Raw genomic sequence first — 27395 nt, 5'->3', positions numbered from 1 at the left:
ATACATTAATACACACATTCATTCTTTCATACATACACTCATACAAAATACATACTATTCATTCATTCATTCGTACATACACACATTCATTCATTCATACATACACACATTCATACATACATACACACATTCATTCATTCATACATACACTCATACAAAATACATAAATACACACATTCATACATACATACATACATTCATTCATTCATTTGTACACACACATTAATTTGTACATACATACATTCATACATACATACATACACTCACACATTCATTCATTCATACATACACTCATACAAAATACATTAATACGCACATTCATTCTTTCATACATACACTCATACAAAATACATACTATTCATTCATTCATTCGTACATACACACATTCATTCATTCATACATATACACATTCATACATACATACATACACTCATACATTCATACACACATTCTTACATGCATACATACATACATACATACATACATACATACATACATACATACATAGACTCACACATTCATACATACATACATTCATTCATTCATTCATACATACACACATACATACATGAATACATGTACACGTTACACACATTCCTACATACATACACGCATTCATGTACACACACACACACACACACACACACACATGTACACGTTAGACACATTCCTACATACATACATGCGGGCACACAAGAAAAAAGATAGTACAGTAATCTAAATTATATTGAAATGAAAAAGACATCATTGTGGAAGAAATGTTCATATTATTTAGATGACATACATTATGAACATGACATCACCTCTTTCATGGTGCCTGTGAAGACAAGTGACAGACTAATATTATAATATTACTCGGCTAACATTACATTATGTACATTACATCGTATACATTATATCATGTACATCGTATACAGTACATCATGTACATTGTATACATTACATCATGTACATTACATCATGCACATCATATACATTACATCATGTACATTGTATACATTGCATCATGTACATTACATTGTATACATTGTATACATTACATCATGTACATTACATCGTATACATTACATCGTGTACATTGTATACATTACATTACATCATGTACATTGTATACATTACATCATGTACATCGTATACATTACATCATGTATATTACATCGTATACATTACATCATGTACATTACATGGTGTACATTACATGGTGTACATTACATGGTATGGACAGGAGAGACTATGTCTGGGAAGGCCTCAGGATTCTCTGGGAGTTGCTGGACATCAGAGTCTGAGCTTCTCTGCTTAGGCTGCTGCCCCCGTGACCCGTAAAAAGATGGGAGGTTGAACTACCGATGTGAACTAACGAGCGCTCTCTGGCAGGCGCCTCGGGCACTGTTGCCGGGGGTAACCAGCGGAGGCAGCGCCTGGCCCAGGACTACCTGATGTGGCTGGACCACACGGGCGAGCTTCTGTCGCTGACCGAGAGAACGGACATGGACCCTGTCAAGCAGGAGAGACTGGAGGTCATTGTCATGTCCTGACACACACACACACACACACACACACACACACACACACACACACACACACACACACACACACTCACACCTCTGTGCGGTGTGTGTTCCTGAGCAGCGTATGGAGCGTCACAGTCGAGCAATGGACCAGACGCAGTACTCTGAATTCTGTGAGAGTCGACAGCTCAGCTTTGGTATGTAAACAAATACTAATATCTCTTTATTATTAATAACAATGATTACTATGCAATGAAATGTCATCTTCATAGTTATATTTAAAAAACATGTAGTCTCTAATAATCCTGTGTAGTAATACGTCATTTTATTCATTCTAGTGGTCAAGTAAATATCAATACTACCTTAAAATGTGGACGTAATGAAACCAAAATACTTTGTAGTCACTTGAGCTAATATTTTCTTTTACAACGTTTAGACAGAGAAATATTCATCAAATGTATTTGTGTATCATTCGTTTTTTCACCTGCATGAAAAATACAGTAGCGTAGTAGTCCTAAGTATTCATTACAAACAAGGCAGAGGAAGTATAATGAATATGTTTGGCCCCTGTAACATTACACACAGTTTGAACAGTAACACTGTGTTTGAATATTTCATTATGGGATTCTTTGGCGTACCACAGTTGGAACCACTGGTCTAGAAATGATGTGTTGGTGTACTTTTTGCTCTACGGGGACTTTTTTCACCAGTTTGGTTTTTTTTTGAGTGCGTCTGCGAGACCAAAAAGTAAAAATGTAGGAAATGTCCTGAATTTGCTTCCACGTAAAAGAGACAACTTTGTGTGCAGCCAAGAAAGCGCCCAAGTTTCGGGACTGGCTGGACTGCAGCAGCCTGGAGCTCAAACCAAACAGCGTTGCCATGGAGATCATGTCCTACCTGGCCTACGAGACTGTCGCCCAGGTGAGCGCCTCTTTAAAAACGCAGGAGCTGGAAACTGACAAGTTCTGACAAAATTTTACCAGGAATTCTGCATTTTCCGGGATTTTTTTCCCCATTTAAAATGAACGGACAATTGTTTTCCAAACTTCAACATTTTCCATATTTCTCAACCAATTCAAACCATTCCAAAGTCAAAATGCTGCTTGTTAATATTCATTCCTAGCATGCTAACATTAGCTTTTTTTGTTAGCTATTTTTTTTTAGCTATTTTTGCAGGTGTCATATGTCGGTACTGCTAGCTGTTAGCATGCTAGCTTTTTTTTAGCTAATTTCACATGTATACACATTAAAGTCGTATATTTTTGCCACTTGAAACATGCTAAAATGTAAAAAAATCAATTTTTAAATCCTTCGGATAAACACCTCACAGTCCTATATTTAGGTACTTGACGCGTGCTTACTGTTAGCATGTTAGCATTTTTAGCTCATTTCACATGTATACACATTAAAGTCGTATATTTTTGCCACTTGAAACATGCTAAAATGTAAAAAAATCAATTTTTAAATCCTTCGGATAAACACCTCACAGTCCTATATTCAGGTACTTGACGCGTGCTTACTGTTAGCATGTTAGCATTTTTAGCTAATTTCACATGTATACATATTAAAGTCGTATATTTTTGCCACTTGAAACATGCTAAAATGTTTTTAAATCCTTCGGATAAACACCTCACAGTCCTATATTTAGGTACTTGACGCGTGCTTACTGTTAGCATGTTAGAATTTTAAAATATTTTTGAAGTTATACCCCTCAGAATCATACATTTTGATACAGATTGATGCATACCAACTGTTCTATTTTTCTTACCTGACTCTATATGGCTAGCGTGCTAACTGTTAGCATTTCAGTTTAGCTTTTCAGCATTCTCATGGAATTTCTTAAGTTTTCTAGTTACAAAATACATTTTAAACTCAATTTTACACATTAAAAAACCATTGAGTTTTGTACTTATAAGATGTGCAGTTACATGACATCAAAGCAGTATTTTATGCTACTATTAGCATGTTAGCCTTTTTTTTTTTTAGCTATTTTCACAAGTGTCGTATATTTTGGTACGTGGTGCATGCTAACTGTTCTAATGTTGACATTAGCTAATTTCACAGGTATAGACCTGAAAGTCTGAGATTTTTGTACCTGACAGATGCTAACTGTTAGCATGTAAATATGCTAAAATTAGCATGCTGGATTGTGGAAAATTTTATTTTTGGTACTTGACACATGCTTCCTGTTCGAATGTTGTCTTTGTTAGCCATTTTTGAAGGTCTACGCCTCAGTTTCACAACATCAAAACATCTTGCTGGGAAATGTTGACTTGTAAGGTTGTCAAAAGTATCGACACTTTTGATACCAAGTCGATACCAACACAACAAAAACTTGTTTTTAATTTTCTCCGTGCCGAGTACAGTAGAACATTTTTTCCTTAGCGAGCTGCATCAATGTCAACACAATTGTAGAAGTTCCTCAATATGAGAAATTGTGGGACAGCGCTCTCTGCTGGATGCATAGCTGCAGTACTGTTTTTACGCCTGCAGATGGCGCCATCAAAACCCCTTTCTATTGCAGTTACTGTGAGGAATTGCCAATTTAAAGCGGAGAAAAGAGAGTGTGAAGATGCTGGACTGGACTTATTTGACACTTTCATCTCTCCTTCAGATTGTGGATTTGTCTCTGCTGGTGAAGCAGGAAATGGTGGCAAAGACCAACCCCGTCAGTCATGTGATCTCCGTCAGTCACATCAACTATGACACACACTCTGAGGTACACACACACACACACCTTGTCTCTCCTCACCCCTTTTTAAAAAGGCACACAGATAGCGCAGACATATTTTAGGTTGTCCTGAAGAATTTGGAGGTAATCCTCCTTTTTCATTGTCCCATTTACTCTCTGTGAAGCAGCAGTTCCTTTGGCAGCAAAACAGGCCCAGAGCATAATACTACCACCACCATGCTTGACGGTAGGCCTGGTGTTCCTGAGATTAAAGGCCTCACCTTTTCTCCTCCAAACATATTGCTGGGTATTGTGGCCAAACAGCTCCATTTTTGTGTCATCCGACCACAGAACTTTCTTCCAGAAGGTCTTATCTTTGTCCATGTGATGTCACAATGAACAAAAAATGGAGCTGTTTGGCCACAATACCCAGCAATATGTTTGGAGGACAAAAGGTAAGGCCTTTAATCCCAGGAACACCATGCTCACCGTCAAGCATGGTGGTGGTAGAATTATACGTATATGTATACATACGTGTGTATGTATACATATGCGTGTATGTATACATACATATGCATACATGTGTACATACACATGCATGTATGTATACATAGATGTATACACACACGAATGTGTGTATACATACACATCTATGTATAAGCATGTATGTATGCACATGTATGTATACTTATACACATGTATGTATGTATGTATGTATACACATGTGTGAACACGCATGTATGTATGTTTACATATGTATACACATGTATGTATACACGTGTTTGTATGTGTGTATACACACACGTGTATAAACACGTATGTATACCTGTGTGTGTATACATACACGTGTATAAACACGTATGTATACATGTGTGTGTATACATACATGTATATACACACATGTATACACATAGTTTATATAGGTTTTCTTGTTATATTTTTGCTTAGTAAAATGTGACTGTCACCATACATTTAGTCCAAAACTATGTATAATATCCTTTCAAAATTGAATAGAATAAAAAGTTGCGACAACTTCCTTTCTCCTTATTAGGTCAAGAAGGAAACAGACTCCCCTGAAGCCACGCCCCCTTCAACCCCAGGGTCCTCCAAGCCCCTCCTCCAAGGAAATGGCAGCGTGGACGGTCGAGCACGACAGAGGAAACGCAAGAAGGTTGGCTGACTAAGTGTGTGTGTGTGTGTGTGTGTAGTAAATACAGAAATAATGACGTCTCTTGATACATTTCAACCTGTTTGGTTGTTAGAGCTGTCCTGCCACTGTGGAAGTTCCCACTGGAGCCATCACAGCCAGTCATGTGCGAGAGGCCATGAGGAGATACAACTACAGACACATGGTGAGTGCACACCAACTACATGACATGACACATGACACATATTAACATACTACATGACATATATTAACATACATGACATGACAACATGATGAGTGCACACCAACTACATGACATGACACATGACATATATTAACATACTACATGACATGACAACATATGACATATATTAACATACATGACATGACAACATATGACATATATTAACATACATGACATGACAACATACTACATGACATAACATATGACATGACACATATTAACATACATGACATGACATGACATATTAACATACAGTTGGTGTTGTCCTTCCAACAGAGCTCCCACAGGAGGAGTGGGATGATCTTCCTGGCCTGCTGATGCTACTTTGAGACTTCTTCAGTCGTGGTGTTGCTCAAATAAACTTTATTGATCACTAACACACAAACACGTTGACATGACCTCCATCACACGGCGGCGGGACTTGTATGAGAAAAGGATGTGATTGGTCGCCAGCTCCAGGTGTTCCTCAGCACTTCTGAGCACTGTTAATCATCAGGGCGTCTCTCTCCATGACTATTTCTCCGTATCGCTGCTGGAGCTCTCGTTCTCGCTCCATCTGACGCTCCACATCTTCTCGCAACGCCTTAAAAAAAACAAACTGTTTAATAGACATGCTTTTATTTTGAAGTATTCCAGTTAGAGCGACTGACCTCAAGTCTTCTGGGAATAGCAAGATCTTCTTGCTTCTTCAACTGACTGAAGGTCTGCTGCTCTGTGGCTCTCTGCTCCACCTAGTGGACACAACATGATATCCTTTTATCAGCCAGCTCTAATATGAGCGATACTACAATGATTAGAGCAGTGGTTCTTAACCTTGTTGGAGGTACCGAACCCCACCAGTTTCATATGCGCATTCACCGAACCCTTCTTTAGTGAAAAATATATATATATTTTTCAAATTCAAGACAAAATTATATGTTTTTTTACCGGTGCACAGAATGAACCGTGCATGAACATCACCTTGTTCAAAGAACAAACTCACAACTAATGACACACCTGCAAATCAGTGTGACTTCTGCTGTTGCCGTATCCATAATAAGCTGATAGGGAGAAGTTTTTATTTACACGATGAGTCGGGTGTGTCTCGACCTCCGCCGAACCCCTGAGGCCGACTCACAGAACCCCTAAGGCTTGATTGAACCCAGGTTAAAGAACCACTGGATTAGATGATTTGTCACATTCAGGGAATCATTTTCTGGACACAAAAAGCTAAGTATTTAAAAGAAGTAAATATACATTTTTACTTTAGTTGAGTTATTTAGTATATTGATTAAACATGTATAATGTGATGTGTAAAATAGAACTACTTCACATTCACAACTATAAGGCGCAACTTTTCAGCTGTGGCTAATTTATGGACTTCTTTTCGCTGACGGCCATATTGCAAACACTTTAGAAAAATAAGCTAAGAGACTGAAATGGTGTGCTAAGGTGTCATCTTTTTGACCAGTTGTGTTCTTCTTTTTTGAGCTTTGAACTGGAAGTAGAAGTGCTGATTCATCTTCTAGCCATCCATAGCGCTTCTACTTGTAAGGATTCTTCATTCAAGCAAGGTTTGTAAGTTTTACAATATAACTAAAACAATTCTTACTTATTAAAGTGTCCCATGTGTGGCGTGTGTAGGAGTGTTTCATGCATATTTGTACGTGCTATCGTAATGTAATCACGCTAACAGGTTTACGAGTGTCTGTGTTAGTATTATTAACTTGCAGTGGCATCCTTTTTGTATTGTTTCATTAAATCACCAAAACTTTACAGTGGAGTTATTGAGTCTGTTTAGCTGATTGGAGAGCTAGCTTGTAGCCATGACGACAACTTCTGTTTTGTTTGACCAGCCGTTTTACTGCCTTGTTACAGACACCGTTTGGAAACATTAAAGGTGTGTAAATAAACATTTACAGAATATTTTTTTGTAAAATTAGTCATTTCACAAGGTATATATCTGCGACTTACAGTCCAGTGCAGCTAATATATGTTATTTCTTGTCAAATGTAGTCTATATGGTGGGGTGTAAACAAGGTGGTAGTTCCAGTGTCACACGAGAGTAGTACGAAATGACTTACTTGGTCCCACAGTTCATTGTGCTGCTTGAGGAGACCCAGCGCTCGGGACTGAAAACCCCCCAGCAGGATTTTGAGTTTCTTCTCCAGTTTGGCGGCTTTGCGCGCCTCGGCGGTCATGTGACCTCGGTTCACCTGCAGAGGAGCAAAACGCAAAGTCAGCGTTTCCTGCCTCATTAAACGCAGTCTTGTGTTCTCTTACGTCCAATTTCTTCTCCAAGCTCTCAACACGATCCTTCTTGGACGCCAGGTTGGCTCGGGTGTATCGGTTTTGTCCGGGCAGGTACAACACCTGCACACGATCACACAGGTGTGTCTTCCACTGCTTGTGTGTGTGTGTGTGTGTGTGTGTGTGTGTGTGCTCACCTGGCCGTAGCATTCCTCCCACACCTGACAGTAGGCCTCCATGCTGAGGTCACCATGACCCATGCCCACCTTCACCACCTCCATCTCTGCTGCCAGTACAGCCTTGGCCTGTCAATCAACATCAACTATTATCTTTCAGCGGCTCCCACACTTGACAGCAGGGGCCACATGGTCGTCATGGCTGCCCTCAGAGGGCCACATGGTCGTCATGGCTGCCCTCAGAGGGCCACATGGTCGTCATGGCTGCCCTCAGAGGGCCACATGGTCGTCATGGCTGCCCTCAGAGGGCCACATGTAGTCATGGCTGCCCTCAGAGGGCCACATGGTAGTCATGGCTGCCCTCAGAGGGCCACATGGTAGTCATGGCTGCCCTCAGAGGGCCACATGGTAGTCATGGCTGCCCTCAGAGGGCCACATGGTAGTCATGGCTGCCCTCAGAGGGCCACATGGTAGTCATGGCTGCCCTCAGAGGGCCACATGGTCGTCATGGCTGCCCTCAGAGGGCCACATGTAGTCATGGCTGCCCTCAGAGGGCCACATGGTCGTCATGGCTGCCCTCAGAGGGCCACATGTAGTCATGGCTGCCCTCAGAGGGCCACATGGTCGTCATGGCTGCCCTCAGAGGGCCACATGGTAGTCATGGCTGCCCTCAGAGGGCCACATGGTAGTCATGGCTGCCCTCAGAGGGCCACATGGTAGTCATGGCTGCCCTCAGAGGGCCACATGGTAGTCATGGCTGCCCTCAGAGGGCCACGTGGTCGTCATGGCTGCCCTCAGAGGGCCACATGGTAGTCATGGCTGCCCTCAGAGGGCCACATGGTCGTCATGGCTGCCCTCAGAGGGCCACATGGTAGTCATGGCTGCCCTCAGAGGGCCACATGGTCGTCATGGCTGCCCTCAGAGGGCCACGTGCAACATGTTTGGATTATTACAAGTTTTAGCGATGCCGAGCAGATATGTAAGTGTTTACTCTTGGTAACAAAAAACATTCTTGGAACGTAAATGTAAAATGTAAAAATACGCAAGATTTGTCTGTCAAATTTGAAAGAACTCATACATTTTCATTTCCAGCCTTTCACAGGCCACATTAATAACAAATAACTAGGTGGAACACTTAAAAAGATGTGGCAGGCCACTTGAAATGAATTACAGGCCCTCATTAAAATGACATGCTGGACAACATTGAATGATGTGGCATAACACACACACCACCTTAAACGATGTCGCAGGCCACGTTAAATGAAATTGCAGCCCAAAATAAAATGACAATAAATGATGTGACGGGGAACATTAGAATGTGATGGGCCACAATAAATGATGTGATAGGGAACATTAAAATGATGCGACGGGCACAATAAATGTTGTGATAGGGAACATAAAAATGATGTGAAGGGCCACAATAAATGTGACAGGGAACATAAAAATGATGTGAAGGGCCACGATAAATGATGTGATGGGGAACATTATAATGACGTGAGGGGCCACAATAAATGACGTGAAAGGGAACAATAAAATGATGTGAAGGGCCACAATAAATGATGTGACGGGGAACATTAAAATGATGCGACAAGCCACAATAAATTATGTGACAGGGAACATTAAAATGATGTGAAGGGCCACGATAAATGATGTGATGGGGAACATTATAATGACGTGAGGGGCCACAATAAATGACGTGAAAGGGAACATTAAAATGATGTGAAGGGCCACAATAAATGATGTGACGGGGAACATTACAATGATGCGACAAGCCACAATAAATTATGTGACAGGGAACATAAAAATGATGTGAAGGGCCACAATAAATGTGACAGGGAACATAAAAATGATGTGAAGGGCCACAATAAATGTGACAGGGAACATTAAAATGTGAAGGGCCACAATAAATGATGTGGTGGGGAACATTATAATGACGTGAGGGGCCACAATAAATGACGTGAAAGGGAACATTAAAATGATGTGAAGGGCCACAATAAATTATGTGACGGGGAACATTAAAATAATTTGACAGGCCACAATAAATTATGTGACGGGGAACATTAAAATAATTTGACAGGCCAAAATAAATGATGTGATGGGGAACATTAAAATGATGTGATGGGCCACAATAAATGATGTGAGGGGGAACATTAAAATGATGTGAAGGGCCACAATAAATTATGTGATAGGGAACATTAAAATGATGTGAAGGGCCACAATAAATTATGTGATAGGGAACATTAAAATGATGTGAAGGGCCATAATAAATTATGTGATAGGGAACATTAAAATGATGTGAAGGGCCACAATAATTATGTGATAGGGAACATTAAAATGATGTGAAGGGCCACGATAAATTATGTGATAGGGAACATTAAAATGATGCGACGGGCCACGATAAATGATGTGACAGGGAACATTAAAATGACGTGAAGTGCCACAATAAATGCGACAGGGAACATTAAAATGATGTGAAGGGCCACAATAAATGATGTGATGGGGAACATTAATATGATGTGACGGGCCACAATAAATGATGTTATGGGCCACATTAAATGGGCCGTGAGCTTGACAGCAGTGTTTGAAAGCGTCACCTTGTCCATGTCCTCGGTGCTGACAGGCTTGTACTTGTGAGAGTCCAGGTAGGCGATGTGCAGCGCGTTGTTGGATGTGGAGGCGGGGCCTCGGGTCTTGGCACGCTGCAGCTGGCTGACGGTGTTGGCAGACGGGTGGTGCAGACAGTCAAAGTGCATCATGGTGATCATTTCCTGCTTGATCAGCTCCTCCGCCATCTGCAGGCTGGACAGCGGCTCCATGGAGGACGGCCGCAGGACGGTCTCGTTCACCTGCACACAGGTGTGACACTTGTAGGCTCCTTAAGGTGTGTGTGAGTGTGTGTGTGTGTGTGTTACCTCTGTGGGTCTGGGGAGGCTCCTCTGCACTGTTGTGTGTCGCAGCTTCAGCTCCTTCTCCCTCTCTGCATCTCGAATGGCCTGACAAACATCACAAACCTTTGACCACCTTTTTCATTCACAACAAAGTGTGGCCCTCGGGTCATTGTGCAGCAGCACGTTGGCATAGCAACACAACCACAACTAAAACAGCAAACAGGTGAAAAGTTGCAATGGCAACTCTATAATGGCACAAAGCTGCCATGCAGGCTTTTTTTCCCCTGTAAAACTTAGACAAACTTTCCACAAGGGAAATTGTTTGTTTATCAAAAAACAAAAGAATAAATCAAAACTTTGGGGGAAAATATTGCATATTTTGTATGTTTGCCATAAAAAATAAGTTGACAAAAAAGAATAAAACAAAGAAAGAAAACTTCTAATTGAATCTGAAGTTGTTCTAGAGATTTAAAGGTTGAAAGTAAAAAAATCCCGACTTATAATTCATTTTTTTATAATTGGGGCCCCTCTGGGTCCCTTAGCATTTATGAAGTCTCATGGCTCAAATAATAATAACGTACCAGTATTCTGAAGATCATGTCATCTTTTTTTTATTTTTTATAAAATGGTCCTCAGTACTCACGTACAAATTTGTGTGAATTATGCAAAATGATTTAAATGTGGTCCCCATGAACCATATTAACTCTTTTTCCCCAGGGGCCCCAGTAAGAATGATCAGCACATTACTTCATCAATCCAGAGATTTAAAGACATGTATGAGCTAACTGGGCAGTAGACATTTTACACCATTTTTGGTATGCCTCCACAACCTGTAGAAAGGGTGGTCCCCACAAGTCATGATCAAAAACTTGGTTTCCATTCCAAATGATAACCAGTGTGTGTGTGAGTGTGTGTGCGTGTGTGTGTGTGTGTGTGTGTGTGTGAGTGAGTGTGTGTGCGCGTGTGTGTGTGTGACTACCTGCTTGCGTAACTCCACTTCAGAGGCGTCATCGACGAAGCCGACCTCCATCTCAGTTTCTTCCAGTTCCTTCTCGGCGTTCTCGGGCAGGACGATTTCAAAGTCGTTTTTGGGCACAGGAAGTGACATCAGACCTTGTCTGAGCTGCTGCAGACTCTCGCGTTGCTGCAGGGGATTAAAAACCAGAAGGAAGCGGTCATGGTTTTTCACGCCTCACGTGCACGTCTGCTCACCACTTGTTTGGCGTACGACGGGTCGGCCAGCTGCTCCTCGCTGTTGATGTTCAGCTTGTCCCTCAGCGGCGTGCGGCCCGGGGTCAGACCGGGGGTGGCAGCCCCACGAGGGGTCAATGCTCCGCCCGACTGTGGGGTCATGGCCTCAGACCCTTGACCGTGCCCAGGAGTTCTGTAAAGGACGCGCACACCTCAGACACGCTTGTACGGGCGCCGCGCGTTTGCAGCACGTTACCTGAAGGGGGTGCCCAGCACGGTGTTGGGCGTCTGCACCTGCTGGCGCTGAGGCGTCACGCCGCTAAAGTCGCTCTCGTTCAGCGGCGTGTTGAGGCCGCCCTTCAGGGGCGTGTCGATGTTGGTCAGAGCCATCAGATTCTGAGCTTCCTGCAAAACACACAGAACAATACGTAGTTGACTAGTGTGCACACAATAAGTGTGCATATAAGAAGTATTTAATATATAAGTAAGTATACACTGTGTATATCTGCTGCCTTTTTAAAACAGCGTGCATGCATGCTAGCGTACGTTTGAAGCTAGCGTATGTTTTACCATGCCTGCACCCAAAAATACGCTGCGCCTTATTTGGGCGTTAAATACAGAAATAGCACCCGTAACTGAGACTGCGCCTTTTAATACGGTGCGCCCTATGGTCGCGAAAATACGGTATATAAATTAATAAGTATTTACTAAGTATGTACATAAGTATATAATAAGTGTGTGAATAGATAACTATATAAGTGTGTATGTGTGTGTATATATATATATATATATGTATAATCATTTAATATGTATGTAGATAATTGTTTAGTAAATATGTATATTAAAGTTAAAGTTAAAGTACCAAGGATTGTCACACACACACACACGAGGTGTGGCGAAATTATTCTCTGCATTTGACCCATCATATAAGTAAATATATAGTATTTAATAAGTATGTGTATGTATATAAGCAAATATATAGTAAGTATTTAATAAGCTTGTATATAGGCAAGCATAGAATATGTATATAAAAAGTACAAATTGTACAAACCCCGTTTCCATATGAGTTGGGAAATTGTGTTAGATGTAAATATAAATGGAATAAAATGATTTGCAAATCATTTTCAACCCATATTCAGTTGAATATGCTACAAAGACAACATATTGGATGTTCAAACTGATAAACATTATTTTTCTGTGCAAATAATCATTAACTTTAGAATTTGATGCCAGCAACACGTGACAAAGAAGTTGGGAAAGGTGGCATTAAATACTGATCAAGTTGAGGAATGCTCATCAAACACTTATTTGGAACATCCCACAGGTGAACAGGCAATTTGGGAACAGGTGGGTGCCATGATTGGGTATAAAAGTAGATTTCATGAAATGCTCAGTCATTCACAAACAAGGATGGGGCGAGGGTCACCACTTTGTCAACAAATGCGTGAGCAAATTGTTGAACAGTTTAAGAAAAACCTTTCTCAACCAGCTATTGCAAGGAATTTAGGGATTTCACCATCTACGCTCCGTAATATCATCAAAGGGTTCAGAGAATCTGGAGAAATCACTGCACGTAAGCAGCTAACCCCGTGACCTTCGATCCCTCAGGCTGTACTGCATCAACAAGCCACATCAGTGTGTAAAGGATATCACCACTTGGGCTCAGGAACACTTCAGAAACCCACTGTCAGTAACTACAGTTGGTCACTACATCTGTAAGTGCAAGTTAAAACTCTCCTATGCAAGGCGAAAACTGTTTATCAACAACACCCAGAAATGCCGTTGGCTTCGCTGGGCCTGAGCTCATCTAAGATGGACTGATACAAAGTGGAAAAGTGTTCTGTGGTCTGACGAGTCCACATTTCAAATTGTTTTTGGAAACTGTGGATGTAGTGTCCTCCGGACCAAAGAGGAAAAGAACCATCCGGATTGTTCTAGGTGCAAAGTTGAAAAGCCAGCATGTGTGATGGTATGGGGGTGTATTAGTGCCCAAGACATGGGTAACTTACACATCTGTGAAGGCGCCATTAATGCTGAAAGGTACATACAGGTTTTGGAGCAACATAAGTTGCCATCCAAGCAACGTTACCATGGACGCCCCTGCTTATTTCAACAAGACAATGCCAAGCTACGTGTTACATCAACGTGGCTTCATAGTAAAAGAGTGCGGGTACTAGACTGGCCTGCCTGTAGTCCAGACCTGTCTCCCATTGAAAATGTGTGGCGCATTATGAAGCCTAAAATACCACAAATGAGACCCCCTTTCCCAACTACTTTGGCACGTGTTGCAGCCATGAAATTCTAAGTTAATTATTATTTGCAAAAAAAAAAAAAAGTTTATGAGTTTGAACATCAAATATCTTGTCTTTGTAGTGCATTCAATTGAATATGGGTTGAAAAGGATTTGCAAATCATTGTATTCCGTTTATATTTACATCTAACACAATTCCCTCATATGGAAACGGGGTTTGTATATAAGTTTACAAGTGTATGTATAAGGAAGTATATGTATATATATGTATGTGTATATACATATACACAGAATATTAATGTGTGTGTATATTAGGGCAGGACGATGATGGCCAAAATAATCACGATTATTGATGATGTTTGGTAAAACAGTGAACGCGACGCCATCATGTCATTTTTATTTAAAGGCCTACTGAAATGATTTTTTTTTTATTTAAACGGGGATAGCAGATCTATTCTATGTGTCATACTTGATCATTTTGCGATATTGCCATATTTTTGCTGAAAGGATTTAGTATAGAACAACGACGATAAAGATTGCAACTTTTGGTATCTGATAAAAAAAAAGGCTTGCCCCTACCGGAAGTAGCGTGACGCAGTTAATTGAACATATACGCAAAGTTCCCTATTGTTTACAATGATGGCCGCATGAAGTGAGAGAGATTCGGACCGAGAAAGCGACAATTTCCCCATTAATTTGAGCGAGGATGAAAGATTTGTGGATGAGTAAAGTGCAAGTGAAGGACTAGTGGGGAGTTGAAGCTATTCAGATAGGGATCGAAGATGCTGTGAGAGCCGGGGGTGACCTGATATTCAGCTGGGAATGACTACAACAGTAAATAAACACAAGACATATATATACTCTATTAGCCACAACACAACCAGGCTTATATTTAATATGCCACAAATTAATCCTGCATAAAAACACCTGCGTGTTTGTTATGCTAGCTCCTAGCTCCTCTGCTAGCTCCTAGCTCCATAGAACACGCCAATACAATTCAAACACCTGATCAACACACACAATCACTCAGCCCAAAAGACCGTTCACCTAACCCAAGGTTCATAAAGCTTATATATTTTTAAAAAGTTACGTACGTGACGCGCACATACGGTCAAGCTATCAAATGTTTAGCAGCCAAGGCTGCATACTCATGGTACCTGATATTCAGCTGGAAATGACTACAACAGTAAATAAACACAAGACATATATATACTCTATTAGCCACAACACAACCAGGCTTATATTTAATATGCCACAAATTAATCCTGCATAAAAACACCTACGTGTTTGTTATGCTAGCTCCTATGCTAGCTCCTAGCTCCATAGAACACGCCAATACAATTCAAACACCTGATCAACACACACAATCACTCAGCCCAAAAGACCGTTCACCTAACCCAAGGTTCATAAAGCTCATATATTTTTAAAAAGTTACGTACGTGACGCGCACGTACGGTCAAGCTATCAAATGTTTAGCAGCCAAGGCTGCATACTCACGGTACCTGGTATTCAGCTGGGAATGACTAAAACAGTAAATAAACACAAGACATATATTTACTCTATTAGCCACAACACAACCAGGCTTATATTTAATATGACACAAATTAATCCTGCATAAAAACACCTACGTCTTTGTTATGCTAACTCCTAGCTCCTATGCTAGCTCCTAGCTCCATAGAACACGCCAATACAATTCAAACACCTGATCAACACACACAATCACTCAGCCCAAAAGACCGTCCACCTAACCCAAGGTTCATAAAGCTTATATATTTTTAAAAAGTTACGTACATACGCAAAAAAAAGTTGCGCACATACGGTCAAGCGATCAAATGTTTAGAAGCCAAAGCTGCATACTCACAGTAGCACGTCTGCGTCTTTGTCATCCAAATCAAAGTAATCCTGGTAAGAGTCTGTGTTGTCCCAGTTCTCTACAGGCGTCTGTGTATCGAAGTCAAAAGTCCTCCTGGTTAGAGTCTCTGTTATCCGAGTTCTTCCATCTTGACTGCATCTTTCGGGAATGTAAACAAAGAAGCGCCGGCTGTGTACTGTTGTTGCTGACTTCGTTCGAAAAATACGTCCATTTCGCACCGACAACTTTCTTCTTTGCTTGCTCAGCTTCTTTCTCCATAATGCAATGAACATGATTGCAACAGATTCACGAACACAGATGTCCAGAATACTGTGGAATTATGAAATGAAAACAGAGCTTTTTCGTATTGGCTTCAATGTGGAAGGCATACCCGTGTTCGCCGGTCTACGTCACGCGCATACGTCATCCTCAGAGGCGTTTCGAACCGGAAGTTTAGCGGCAAATTTAAAATGTCACTTTATAAGTTAACCCGGCCGTATTGGCATGTGTTATAATGTTAAGATTTCATCATTGATATATAAACTATCAGACTGCGTGGTCGGTAGTAGTGGGTTTCAGTAGGCCTTTAAATAGTCTAATAAAAAGGCTTAATAAAGGTGTTTAAAAGTATGTACATAAAAGTATGAAGGATTTATTTGTAATGATGCTGGACAGTAAAAAGTTGAATCGTTGAAAAAGGGATATGATTTTTAAAAATGTAAAAAGAGACTTACCAACATTCCAATAATACCTAGCTCTCTAATAGTATCTAACATGAGTGTTACCTGCAGTATCCTGTCCTGGGCAGCAGGGGTGCGAGGTGTGCGCAGGCCGGTCGCCATGTTGTTGGTGATGCTGTACTCCGACAGCAGAGTGGAGGAGGCGGAGTTTGCGCCTTCGCTCTCCTCTGCGGCTTGGCGGGCCACCTCACTGGCCACGCCCATTTTCACCACTTCCTCCAGCTCAGCATCGCTAATCTGCGAGGACAGTTCAGTCGTCATGATCAGATCACTAGACTAGATCACTATACCACTTTACTAAACTAGATTAGTAGACTATATCAGTAGATCACTAGACTAGACTATGAGAATAGATCTGTAAACTGGATCACTAGACTCCATCGTTAGACTGGTTCATTAGGTTCAGTACATCGCTAGACTAAATCATTAGACTCGATCAGTAGACTGGATCAGTAGACTGGATCACTATACTCCGTCATTAGACTAGATTACTAGACTATGTCAGTAAATTAGATCACAAAATTGGATTTATAGACTCGATCAGGCAGCTAGGTCACTGTACTAGATTACTAGACTAGGTCGGTAGACTGGATCACTATACTAGATCAGTAGACTGGATCCCTAGACTAGTCACAGTCAACTAGATCACTAGACTGGTACACTGGACTGGATCTGTAGACTAGATCACTAGACTGAATCAGTAGACTGGATCACTAAGCTGAAACACTAGACTAGGTTGGTAGACTGGATTTCTAGCCTAAGTCACAGTAGACTAGATTACTAGAATAGGTCGGTAGATTGGATCACTATACTAGATCACTATACTATATTGGTAGACTGGATCCCTAGACTAAGTCACAGTCAACTAGATCATTGGACTGGTACACTGGACTGGATCACTAGACTGAATCAGTAGACTGGATCACTAGACTGAATCAGTAGACTGGATCACTAGACTGAATCAGTAGACTGGATCACTAGACTGAATCAGTAGACTGGATCACTCAGCTGAAACACTAGACTAGGTTGGTAGACTGGATTTCTAGACTAAGTCACAGTAGACTAGATTACTAGACTAGGTCGGTAGATTGGATCACTAGACTAGATCACTCTCCTATATTGGTAGACTGGATACCTAGACTAAGTCACAGTCAACTAGATCACTAGACTGGTACACTGGACTGGATCAGTAGACTCGATCACAGACTGAATCGGTAGACTGGATCACTAGGCTGAAACACTAGACTAGGTTAGTAGACTGGATTTCTAGACTAAGTCACAGTAGACTACATTACTAGACTAGGTCGGTAGAATGGATCACTAGACTAGATCCCTTTACTATATTGGTAGACTGGACCCCTAGACTAAGTCACAGTCAACTAGATCACTAGACTGGTACACTGGACTGGATCAGTAGACTGGGTCACTAGACTCGATCAATAGACTGGATCACTAGAGTCAATCACTACAGTAGATCAGTAGACTGGATCACGAGAGTCAATCACTACAGTAGATCAGTATACTGGATCACCAGACTAAATCAGTAGACAGGATCACCAGACTAAATCAGTATACTGGATCACTAGACTAAATCAGTATACTGGATCACCAGACTAAATCAGTAGACAGGATCACCAGACTAAATCAGTATACTGGATCACTAGACTAAATCAGTATACTGGATCACCAGACTAAATCAGTATACTGGATCACTAGACTAAATCAGTATACTGGATCACCAGACTAAATCAGTAGACTGGATCACCAGACTAAATCAGTATACTGGATCACTAGACTAAATCAGTATACTGGATCACCAGACTAAATCAGTAGACAGGATCACCAGACTAAATCAGTATACTGGATCACTAGACTAAATCAGTATACTGGATCACCAGACTAAATCAGTAGACAGGATCACCAGACTAAATCAGTAGACTGGATCACTAGACTAGATAAATAGGACTAGATCAGTATGTTGAAAAGGTAGTCAAACATCCTTGGTTACCTGCGGCGCAGGAAGGACCAGTTTGGATCGCTTCTTCGTGAACTCGGCCACGCCGCTGGTCTGCAGGATGGCGGAGGGCAGGTCGCTTTCTTTCTTCTTCTTGATCTTCTGCTTGTCTTTCTTGCGCTCTCTGTCCTCGCGCTCGCTGTAAAAAACAAAACCAAAATACAACACGACCAGTTAGAGAACGCATGTTGGAACGTGCGTTTTTCTGCGGTGCCGCGTGTCATGTGACTGACTTGCGCAACTCCCCATCCAAGTGCTGCTGTCTGAGGCGCTTGAAGTTTGGTCCTTGAGGATCATAAAGTTCCATGCTGGTGTCATAGAAACCCTGAAATACAACACAACAAAATGTATAATAATGACCATCGTCAAACACTGAAGATTAAATAACTATAAAATAAGAAGGATGATTTAAGAAAGTCTAAAATATAATTATGGTGATAAAAGAATAATTCTAAAATAATGATAAAACATTAATTATAGAAATAAAAATAATGATAAAAGAATAATTATAAAAATAAAGATTAAACAATAATTGCTGAAAAGATACAGAAAAATTCAAAATAGTGATAAAATAATCATTTAAAATGATTACAAAATAATAAAAGACTAATTTTATTGATAAAATAATTACATGATCAAAAATTATATTTTAATATTATAAATATATGTATATATAAATAATTTATAATATATTTTAGATAAAATATTTAGTTGATTATTTATATAATTATTATTATACTGTTTTAACAGAAAATCTTACAATTCCTTAAATATATGTTTCCTATTGCACTTTAAGAACAATTCTATAAAGTTAAAATAGAAATTAAAATGCATTAAACACATTGGGCTTTTCTTGTTGCACTCAAAGAACAATTTACAACTTTCCATATTACATATAGTCTGCCATAATTAAAGATTTGGTTAGAATATAATAAAAAGCTTTATAGACATTATATTAAATGATTCATGATTTATGGTTGCCACTCCTGGACTGTGCTTTAAAGAAAAATAAACTTTTTAGTAAATACTAAAACGTAGCGTGTTTGCGAAAATGTCTACGTGTTGGCTGAGTGACGTCAGTGAGTGAGTGGGCGAGTAAAGAGAGAGAGAGGTAGCGCGTGCACTGCGCAATAGAGTGATGAATGGGTCTGGTTGTGTCGTACAAAACTAATAATAAAGCGATTGTCACGACTCAGCGGCCTCGTCAGTCTGACCCGAAAGCGGAGCTAAGCAGATCCATTGCCAGGTAAAGTGAAGGGTGTTACCTCTGACGAAAACATCGACCCTGATATTAATGTAATAAATATTTATAAATAAATACAATTATAATTATAATTTTTTTACAAATAATGATGAACAATTTTGATGGTAATAATGATAAACTACCATAGATAATGTAATTAGAATAATGACTAATAATTACAAAAATAGTTGTACAGATAATAATAATGATAATGGTGGTATTAGTATTAAAACAAATGCCCAATAAATGCTTGCTGGAGCCTATCTCAGTATAATTTAAAAAAATAATACAAATATTTATAATACAACAATAAGGCTACCAATAATGACTAAAATAAAAAAGAATTATAGTATTAAAAATATTATCAATAATAATGAAAATCAACTAGAATATTAATGATAATAAAGACACAAACCTCCCATTTTTTACAGCGCTAAGGGTCATAGGTAAGATGGAACCTATCCCAGCTGACTTCAAGCAGGAAGTGGGCAACACTCTGGACTGGTCACCAGCCAATGGCAGGACCATAACAATAACAATACCAAGAATGATTACTGACTTGAGCAGGTTTCTTTTCAAAGGGTATTTCAGCGTTGTAATCCACGCCTCTCTTCTTCTTCCTCTTCTTGGAAAGATGGATTCCGGCTGCTCTCAGTTCTCTGCGTTTCTGCAGCGCCGCCAAACGCCTGCGACACAAAAGTAGAAGTGGAATAAACACCCGTGCTTCAATGGTGAACAATGGAGGAATGAAAAGAAGGTGACCTGGCTTCTTCCAGCTGTTTCTCTCTGGCCTTCCTCTTGGCCTTCTTGCCCTGCGTGTTGGCCAGTCGAGCTCGCGCCTCTGACAGCATCTCCAGCTCATCTGAACACATTCACTTCATTTACTGACAAAATAAACACTAAAATGACTTGCCAGATCACCACAAGTTGACAAAAAGGTTCTTCACTGTGGCTGAATATCATGGCTATTTTCTCAAATTGTTTAGATTTTTATAAGGTTGTAAATCAATCAATCACCATTTGAGCCGATCTACTTTTAAAAAGGTAAACTTGTCTTGAATCTGTTACAAAATTCTACTGTATTTTGGATTTTCTCTTCACCTTAAACAACTGTGGACAGTTGCAATAAGGAATGTACGATCAGGTTTTATGCTTCCAGTTCCAATAGCAATCATCCAAGAATGAGATTGGCCGATATCAATCACGTGTCCAATTTTCTATGCATTTATGATGATATTGAGAGTGTCACAATATTAAAACAATTTTTAAACTAGTTACAAACAATTGTTTTATGAAAAACAAAGTCAATAGTACACAATAGGGCTAGACCAGGGGTGTCAAACTCATTTTAGCTCAGGGGCCGCATGGAGGAAAATCTGTGCACACGCGGGCCGGATTATTAAAATCATGGCATTAAAATAAATACAAACTCAGATTGTTTTCTTTGTCTTACTTTGGCCCAAAATAGAACAAACACATTCTGAAAATATTACAACATAAATATAGAAAAAAATACCGGCAGTGTTAAAGTTTAGATCCATGAAGGAAAAAAGAAAGTGAATGTTTATAACTGAATACATTACATATGCATAAAAATTTGTTTTTTGTATTATTATTTTTTAAATAAATTAAGTAACATTTATGACAACATTTTTCCAAAACACACTATAGAATGTGAGATATAACAGGATAATGGATACAGTTATAAAAAAAAAAATCAAAACGGTTACAAAAAAGTGGGACCCCAAAAATTTACTGTGAGAATGAGAACCCATTTTTATGACTTGATGGGGTCCCTGGCACCCTATTTTGAACATTGCTAGCGCCAACACTGATGGAGTATTGGTGCGTGCAAAACAGCAGCAGACGGCTGTGGCCTGTGGGCCGTTTCTAATACTAATCAAATATCATCCCTGGGGCCACAGATAATTCATTGACTTTGACACACCTGGGCTAGACTATATGGCTGAAAACTGTATCACAATAAAACATTTATAACAATAATAATAATACTAATAGATTTTATTTGTAAAAGCACATAACATTGAGCAAACAACCTCAAAGTGCTAAAGTGCATTAAAATAAATAAAATTAAAATAAAAACTAGAACAGCCTAATAGCTAGAACTAGCACAGATACATCTTAAAAAAATGCTTTTTTAAAAAGAAGGGTTTTTAAGCCTTTTTTAAAAGCATTCACAGTCTGTGGTGCCCTCAGGTGGTCAGGGAGAGCATTCCACAGACTGGGAGCGGCGGAGCAGAAAGCCCAGCCTCCCATTGTTCGGAGCTTTGTCCTCGGAGGTTAGCCTGTCCGGAGCGGAGGTGTCGTGTGGAGGATTTGGGGGTGAGCAGTTCTTTGAGGTAGAGGGGGGCATTTCCATGGAGGCACTGGTGAGTTAGTAGGGAGACTTTGTATTCCATCCTGAGTGGAACAGGAAGCCAGTGAAGGGATTGGATAACTGGTGTGATGTGGTCGTATTTCCGCACTCTCATCAGGATCTTAGCAGCACTATTTTGTAAGTACTGCAGCTTCTGGATGTTCTTGCTGGGGATCCTGACAAGAAGTGAGTTGCAGTAGTCTAACGGTCGATATTGATAATTATCTGTATTTTTTATGACCAATGGAAATAAAGGACCACAAAACGTAAATAGTGTCCCTCATGTACGAAAGCCTATTGTGTGCCGTTAAACAGTTCTGTAATGTTCCTGTGCCTTTAAGTTGATAGGTCAATCTGTGACGTAATTTCCCCTTTAAAGCACGTCTTTGTCAGAATAGCCGGCTTCGATCAATGGTGGCAGCCAGCCTTGTGTGCGTTGACGACTAAATGAAAGTTTTGTCATATACTGTTACAGCATTTGAACTGAATGTCGTGCCTTGCTACTTCCGCACATGTTTGGTGCATCGTATGCTAAGTTCAGATGTTTTGGGTCAATTGAGAGATAATTAGTCTCGTTGACGGCGTTTCCATTCACGTAGTTTATTTAACGTCATTGCAACTGCGATGGCGTAGATTGGCCTCTAGATGGCGACAGAGACCACAATTGCCATTTATGGCTCTGAAGCTTAGAAACTTGTTGAAGTTCATGAATAGTTGAGTGCAGTCATATGTTGTTATTATGCACAGCTTTATATTATATTATGTGTGCACATGCATGTATATTGCTGCATATTAATGAGTATATAATTGGATTGTAATTGTTCCTATTTTCTCTGTTTAGACCACACATACAAACACACACATTCACATCTACCTTTCAGCAATAAAGATGATTAAAGGATTCTCTGGCCGGAATCTGTCCATCTTGTCCCAACTCTAAACGAACTACTATCCCTTCCTTACACTCACTTTAAATAGTTTTTCACCGTGCAGCTTGTTGTTAGCAGCCAACATCATCAGAATCATGGTGACGCTGCTGCTTCACACACAAGACCACCAGTGGGAAGTCATCGATATTATGCCTTATCAATCCATAATGCAAAATTCCCTGTTTCTTACCTTCATCCATGTCCACGGGGTCTGGCCTGGCAGGTTTGGTCTCAGGATTGGGGTCGATCTCCCCTGGCTTTAACTTCCTGGGGTCCTCTCCCACTTCCTCCTCGTTGTCTCGTTGCGCCGCTTTGTCGCTACAAGACAAAACCAAAGCCAGGAGCTCACACAGCGGCTCAAGTAGGAAGTGTGGCAGCGTGCTGGTCCAAGAACCTACAGCAGGTATTCATAGTGCTCCAGACACTGGGCGGCGGTGCGTCCAATGATGGGTGCGATGGTTCTCCACTGAGTGGGCATCAGCTTGGCCAGATGAAGCAGCTTCTCCTCCTCCTCTCTGGACCACTCCGTCTTCTTGATGCTTGGGTCCAGCCACTCGTACCTGCGGGCAGACGCCAAGACGAGAGACAGCTTTTTAGGGAACACTTCAAAGATGTGAGGAAGAGGAGGGAGCACAAACTCACCATCGTGCCTTGCACTGTTTGGCTGACTTGCGGTGGAGCAAAGAGGCGATTCGGGACCATTGGTTTTTTCCATATTTCATCACCGCTGCTTTGAGGATCTCATCCTGGAATATGCAAATTAAAACCGTAAATTCCGCACTACACTTTTTTACTACGCTCTGAAACCTGTGACTTACAATACAGTGCAACTACAAACCCCGTTTCCATATGAGTTGGGAAATTGTGTTAGATGTAAATATAAACGGAATACAATGATTTGCAAATCCTTTTCAACCCATATTCAATTGAATATAAACTTTTTTTTTTGTGCAAATAATAAGTAACTTAGAATTTCATGGCTGCAACACGTGCCAAAGTAGTTGGGAAAGGGCATGTTCACCACTGTGTTACATGGCCTTTCCTTTTAACAACACTCAGTAAACGTTTGGGAACTGAGGAGACACATTTTTAAAGCTTCTCAGGTGGAATTCTTTCCCATTCTTGCTTGATGTACAGCTTTAGTTGTTCAACAGTCCGGGGGTCTCCGTTGTGCTATTTTAGGCTTCATAATGCGCCACACATTTTCAATGGTAGACAGGTCTGGACTACAGGCAGGCCAGTCTAGTACCCGCACTCTTTCACTATGAGGCCACGTTGATGTAACACGTGGCTTGGCATTGTCTTGCTGAAATAAGCAGGGGCGTCCATGGTAACGTTGCTTGGATGGCAACATATGTTGCTCCAAAACCTGTATGTACCTTTCAGCATTAATGGCGCCTTCCCAGATGTGTAAGTTACCCATGTCTTGGGCACTAATACACCCCCATACCATCACAGATGCTGGCTTTTCAACTTTGCGCCTATAACAATCCGGATGGTTCTTTTCCTCTTTGGTCCGGAGGACACGACGTCCACAGTTTCCAAAATTTTTTTAAAATGTGGACTCGTCAGACCACAGAACACTTTTCCACTTTGTATAAGTCCATCTTAGATGAGCTCAGGCCCAGCAAAGCCGACGCCGTTTCTGGGTGTTGTTGATAAACGGTTTTCGCCTTGCATAGGAGAGTTTTAACTTGCACTTACAGATGTAGCGACCAACTGTAGTTACTGACAGAGGGTTTCTGAATTGTTCCTGAGCCCATGTGGTGATATCCTGTTGATGCAGTACAGCCTGAGGGATCGAAGGTCACGGGCTTAGCTGCTTACGTGCAGTGATTTCTCCAGATTCTCTGAACCCTTTGATGATGTTACAGACCGTAGATGGTGAAATCCCTAAATTCCTTGCAATAGCTGGTTGAGAAAGGTTTTTCTTAAACTGTTCAACAATTTGCTCACGCATTTGTTGACAAAGTGGTGACCCTCGCCCCATCCTTGTTTGTGAATGACTGAGCATTTCATGGAATCTACTTTTATACCCAATCATGGCACCCACCTGTTCCCAATTTGCCTGTTCACCTGTGGGATGTTCCAAATAAGTGTTTGATGAGCATTCCTCAACTTTATCAGTATTTATTGCCACCTTTCCCAACTTCTTTGTCACGTGTTGCTGGCATCAAATTCTAAAGTTAATGATTATTTGCAAAAAAAATTTTTTTTTATCAGTTTGAACATCAAATATGTTGTCTTTGTAGCATATTCAACTGAATATGGGTTGAAAAAAGATTTGCAAATCACTGTATTCCGTTTATATTTACATCTTACACAATTTCCCAACTCATATGGAAACGGGGTTTGTAATATGTGAATTTTTCTTGGCTGCCGGCCATATTGCAAAGAGTTTCCATAAAAACCATGTATAGACACTGACAAGGTGTGTGATTGTTTGTGCTGTGGGGACATTTTTTGGAGGAGTTCGCTCACTTCTGTTTAGAGCTTTCAACCGGAAGTAGAAGTGCCATCCCGTCTCCTAGTCATCCATGGCCACCACAGTGTATATTAGGGGTGTGGGAAAAAATCGTTTCGAATTCGAATTGCGATTCTCACGTTGCGCGATTCAGAATCGATTCTCATTTAAAAAAAAAAAATATATATATTTTTTAATTAATCAATCCAACAAAACAATACACAGCAATACCATAACAATGCAATCCAATTTTTAGTTAATTTAATAGTTAAAACAAATGTACCTTATTGCAATCAGTTGATAAAACATTGTCCTTTACAATTATAAAAGCTTTTAACAAAAATCTACTACTCTGCTTGCATGTCAGCAGACTGGGGTAGATCCTGCTGAAATCCTATGTATTGAATGAATAGAGAATCGTTTTGAATGGGGAAAAAAATCGTTTTTGAATCGAGAATCGTGTTGAATTGAAAAAAAAAAATCGATTTTGAAATCGAATCGTGACCCCAAGAATCGATATTGAATCGAATCGTGGGACACCCAAAGATTCACAGCCCTACTGTATATGTTTTGTTTGTTTGTTTTTTAGTTGTTGTTTTACTTTTGTGGCTGAGTGTAGAAGGGCATGACAACCACCTAATGTAAGGGCTGGTGCAAAGCCAACTTATCAAACGTGTAGCTTTCATTCTTAAAGAAACTCATTTTATTTTGTTTCCATTGTATAATTAGCCTATTGAGTCAGACTGCCGAGAAATACGATGCACATTTCCAAGCACTTCACCCAAAATTCAAGCTTTTCTTCAAACCTTGAAAACACAACATTAAAATGTTGTAATGGAGTAATAAATATTAAGAAAGTTACGACATATTGATCGGTGGATTTGACAATTTGGTGCATTTTCGCCGGTTTTAATCATTAAACAAAATATATTTATGTGGCTGGAATCGTCTTTAAGAGAGCTGTCTGATATAATAACGTAAATAAAAATATATTTAACAATAACTGGCAATAAACTTAAGCGCGTATTCTGTTTTGTTAGCTGTGACGTATGCCAACATTCTGTAATTACCAATGTGTGCAATATAAATAAATAAATAAAATATACATTATATTCCTGAAGCCGAAAAGGTCGGCATAAAGAAATAAAAAAATCTTATAATGTAGTTATTTACCTAACTTGTGAATAAACATGGAGAAGTATTTACGGCTAGCAGTTAGCATGAAGCTAACCGAGCTAGCCATGCAAACACGTACCTCCGTGTTGCGCCAAACGCCTCCTTTTATCATGATTCGCGGCATCTTGGCGGCTTTTTGGTGTTCCTTTCTTCAAAACCAATCCACAACAACAAAAAAACAGGAAAAATGAAGAAAAAGGGATGAAATAAATCACACGGCGATGGAAGACGGAGAAGCAAAAAGACACAGCGTGAACGCGTTTGGAGTTATTTCCTTCTTCGTCTTCAACAGGAC

At 40.3% G+C, this 27395-nt stretch overlaps 2 protein-coding genes across 2 annotated transcripts in view; one reads left to right on the top strand and one right to left on the bottom strand.

Moving 5' to 3' along the window:
- supt3h (SPT3 homolog, SAGA and STAGA complex component) overlaps positions 1–7330 on the top strand; it is a 16893-nt gene extending 9563 nt beyond the window's left edge. Inside the window, exons 6-12 of the mRNA XM_062059316.1 lie at positions 1375–1517; positions 1630–1705; positions 2317–2429; positions 4123–4227; positions 5231–5350; positions 5442–5531; positions 5847–7330. Coding sequence (XP_061915300.1) covers positions 1375–1517; positions 1630–1705; positions 2317–2429; positions 4123–4227; positions 5231–5350; positions 5442–5531; positions 5847–5888 — 689 coding nt within the window. The 3' untranslated portion in view covers positions 5889–7330. The remainder of the gene's footprint in view (positions 1–1374; positions 1518–1629; positions 1706–2316; positions 2430–4122; positions 4228–5230; positions 5351–5441; positions 5532–5846) is intronic.
- On the bottom strand, positions 5903–27395 carry cdc5l (CDC5 cell division cycle 5-like (S. pombe)). The gene is made up of 19 exons (XM_062059315.1): positions 27180–27395; positions 24103–24206; positions 23859–24020; positions 23651–23778; positions 20917–21016; positions 20714–20840; positions 19145–19236; positions 18906–19050; positions 16943–17134; positions 12311–12459; positions 12076–12247; positions 11843–12007; positions 10888–10968; positions 10570–10821; positions 7997–8104; positions 7833–7922; positions 7634–7765; positions 6221–6301; positions 5903–6153 (listed from the first exon to the last, which is right to left on the bottom strand). Exons 1-19 carry the CDS (start codon positions 27222–27224, stop codon positions 6037–6039), a joined length of 2442 nt encoding a protein of 813 aa, XP_061915299.1. The 5' UTR covers positions 27225–27395; the 3' UTR covers positions 5903–6036.

Source organism: Entelurus aequoreus, linkage group LG09 (genome assembly GCF_033978785.1).
Source record: "Entelurus aequoreus isolate RoL-2023_Sb linkage group LG09, RoL_Eaeq_v1.1, whole genome shotgun sequence".
In the NCBI taxonomy this organism is placed as follows: domain Eukaryota; kingdom Metazoa; phylum Chordata; class Actinopteri; order Syngnathiformes; family Syngnathidae; genus Entelurus; species Entelurus aequoreus.
This window is presented reverse-complemented; position numbering and strand designations above follow the sequence as displayed.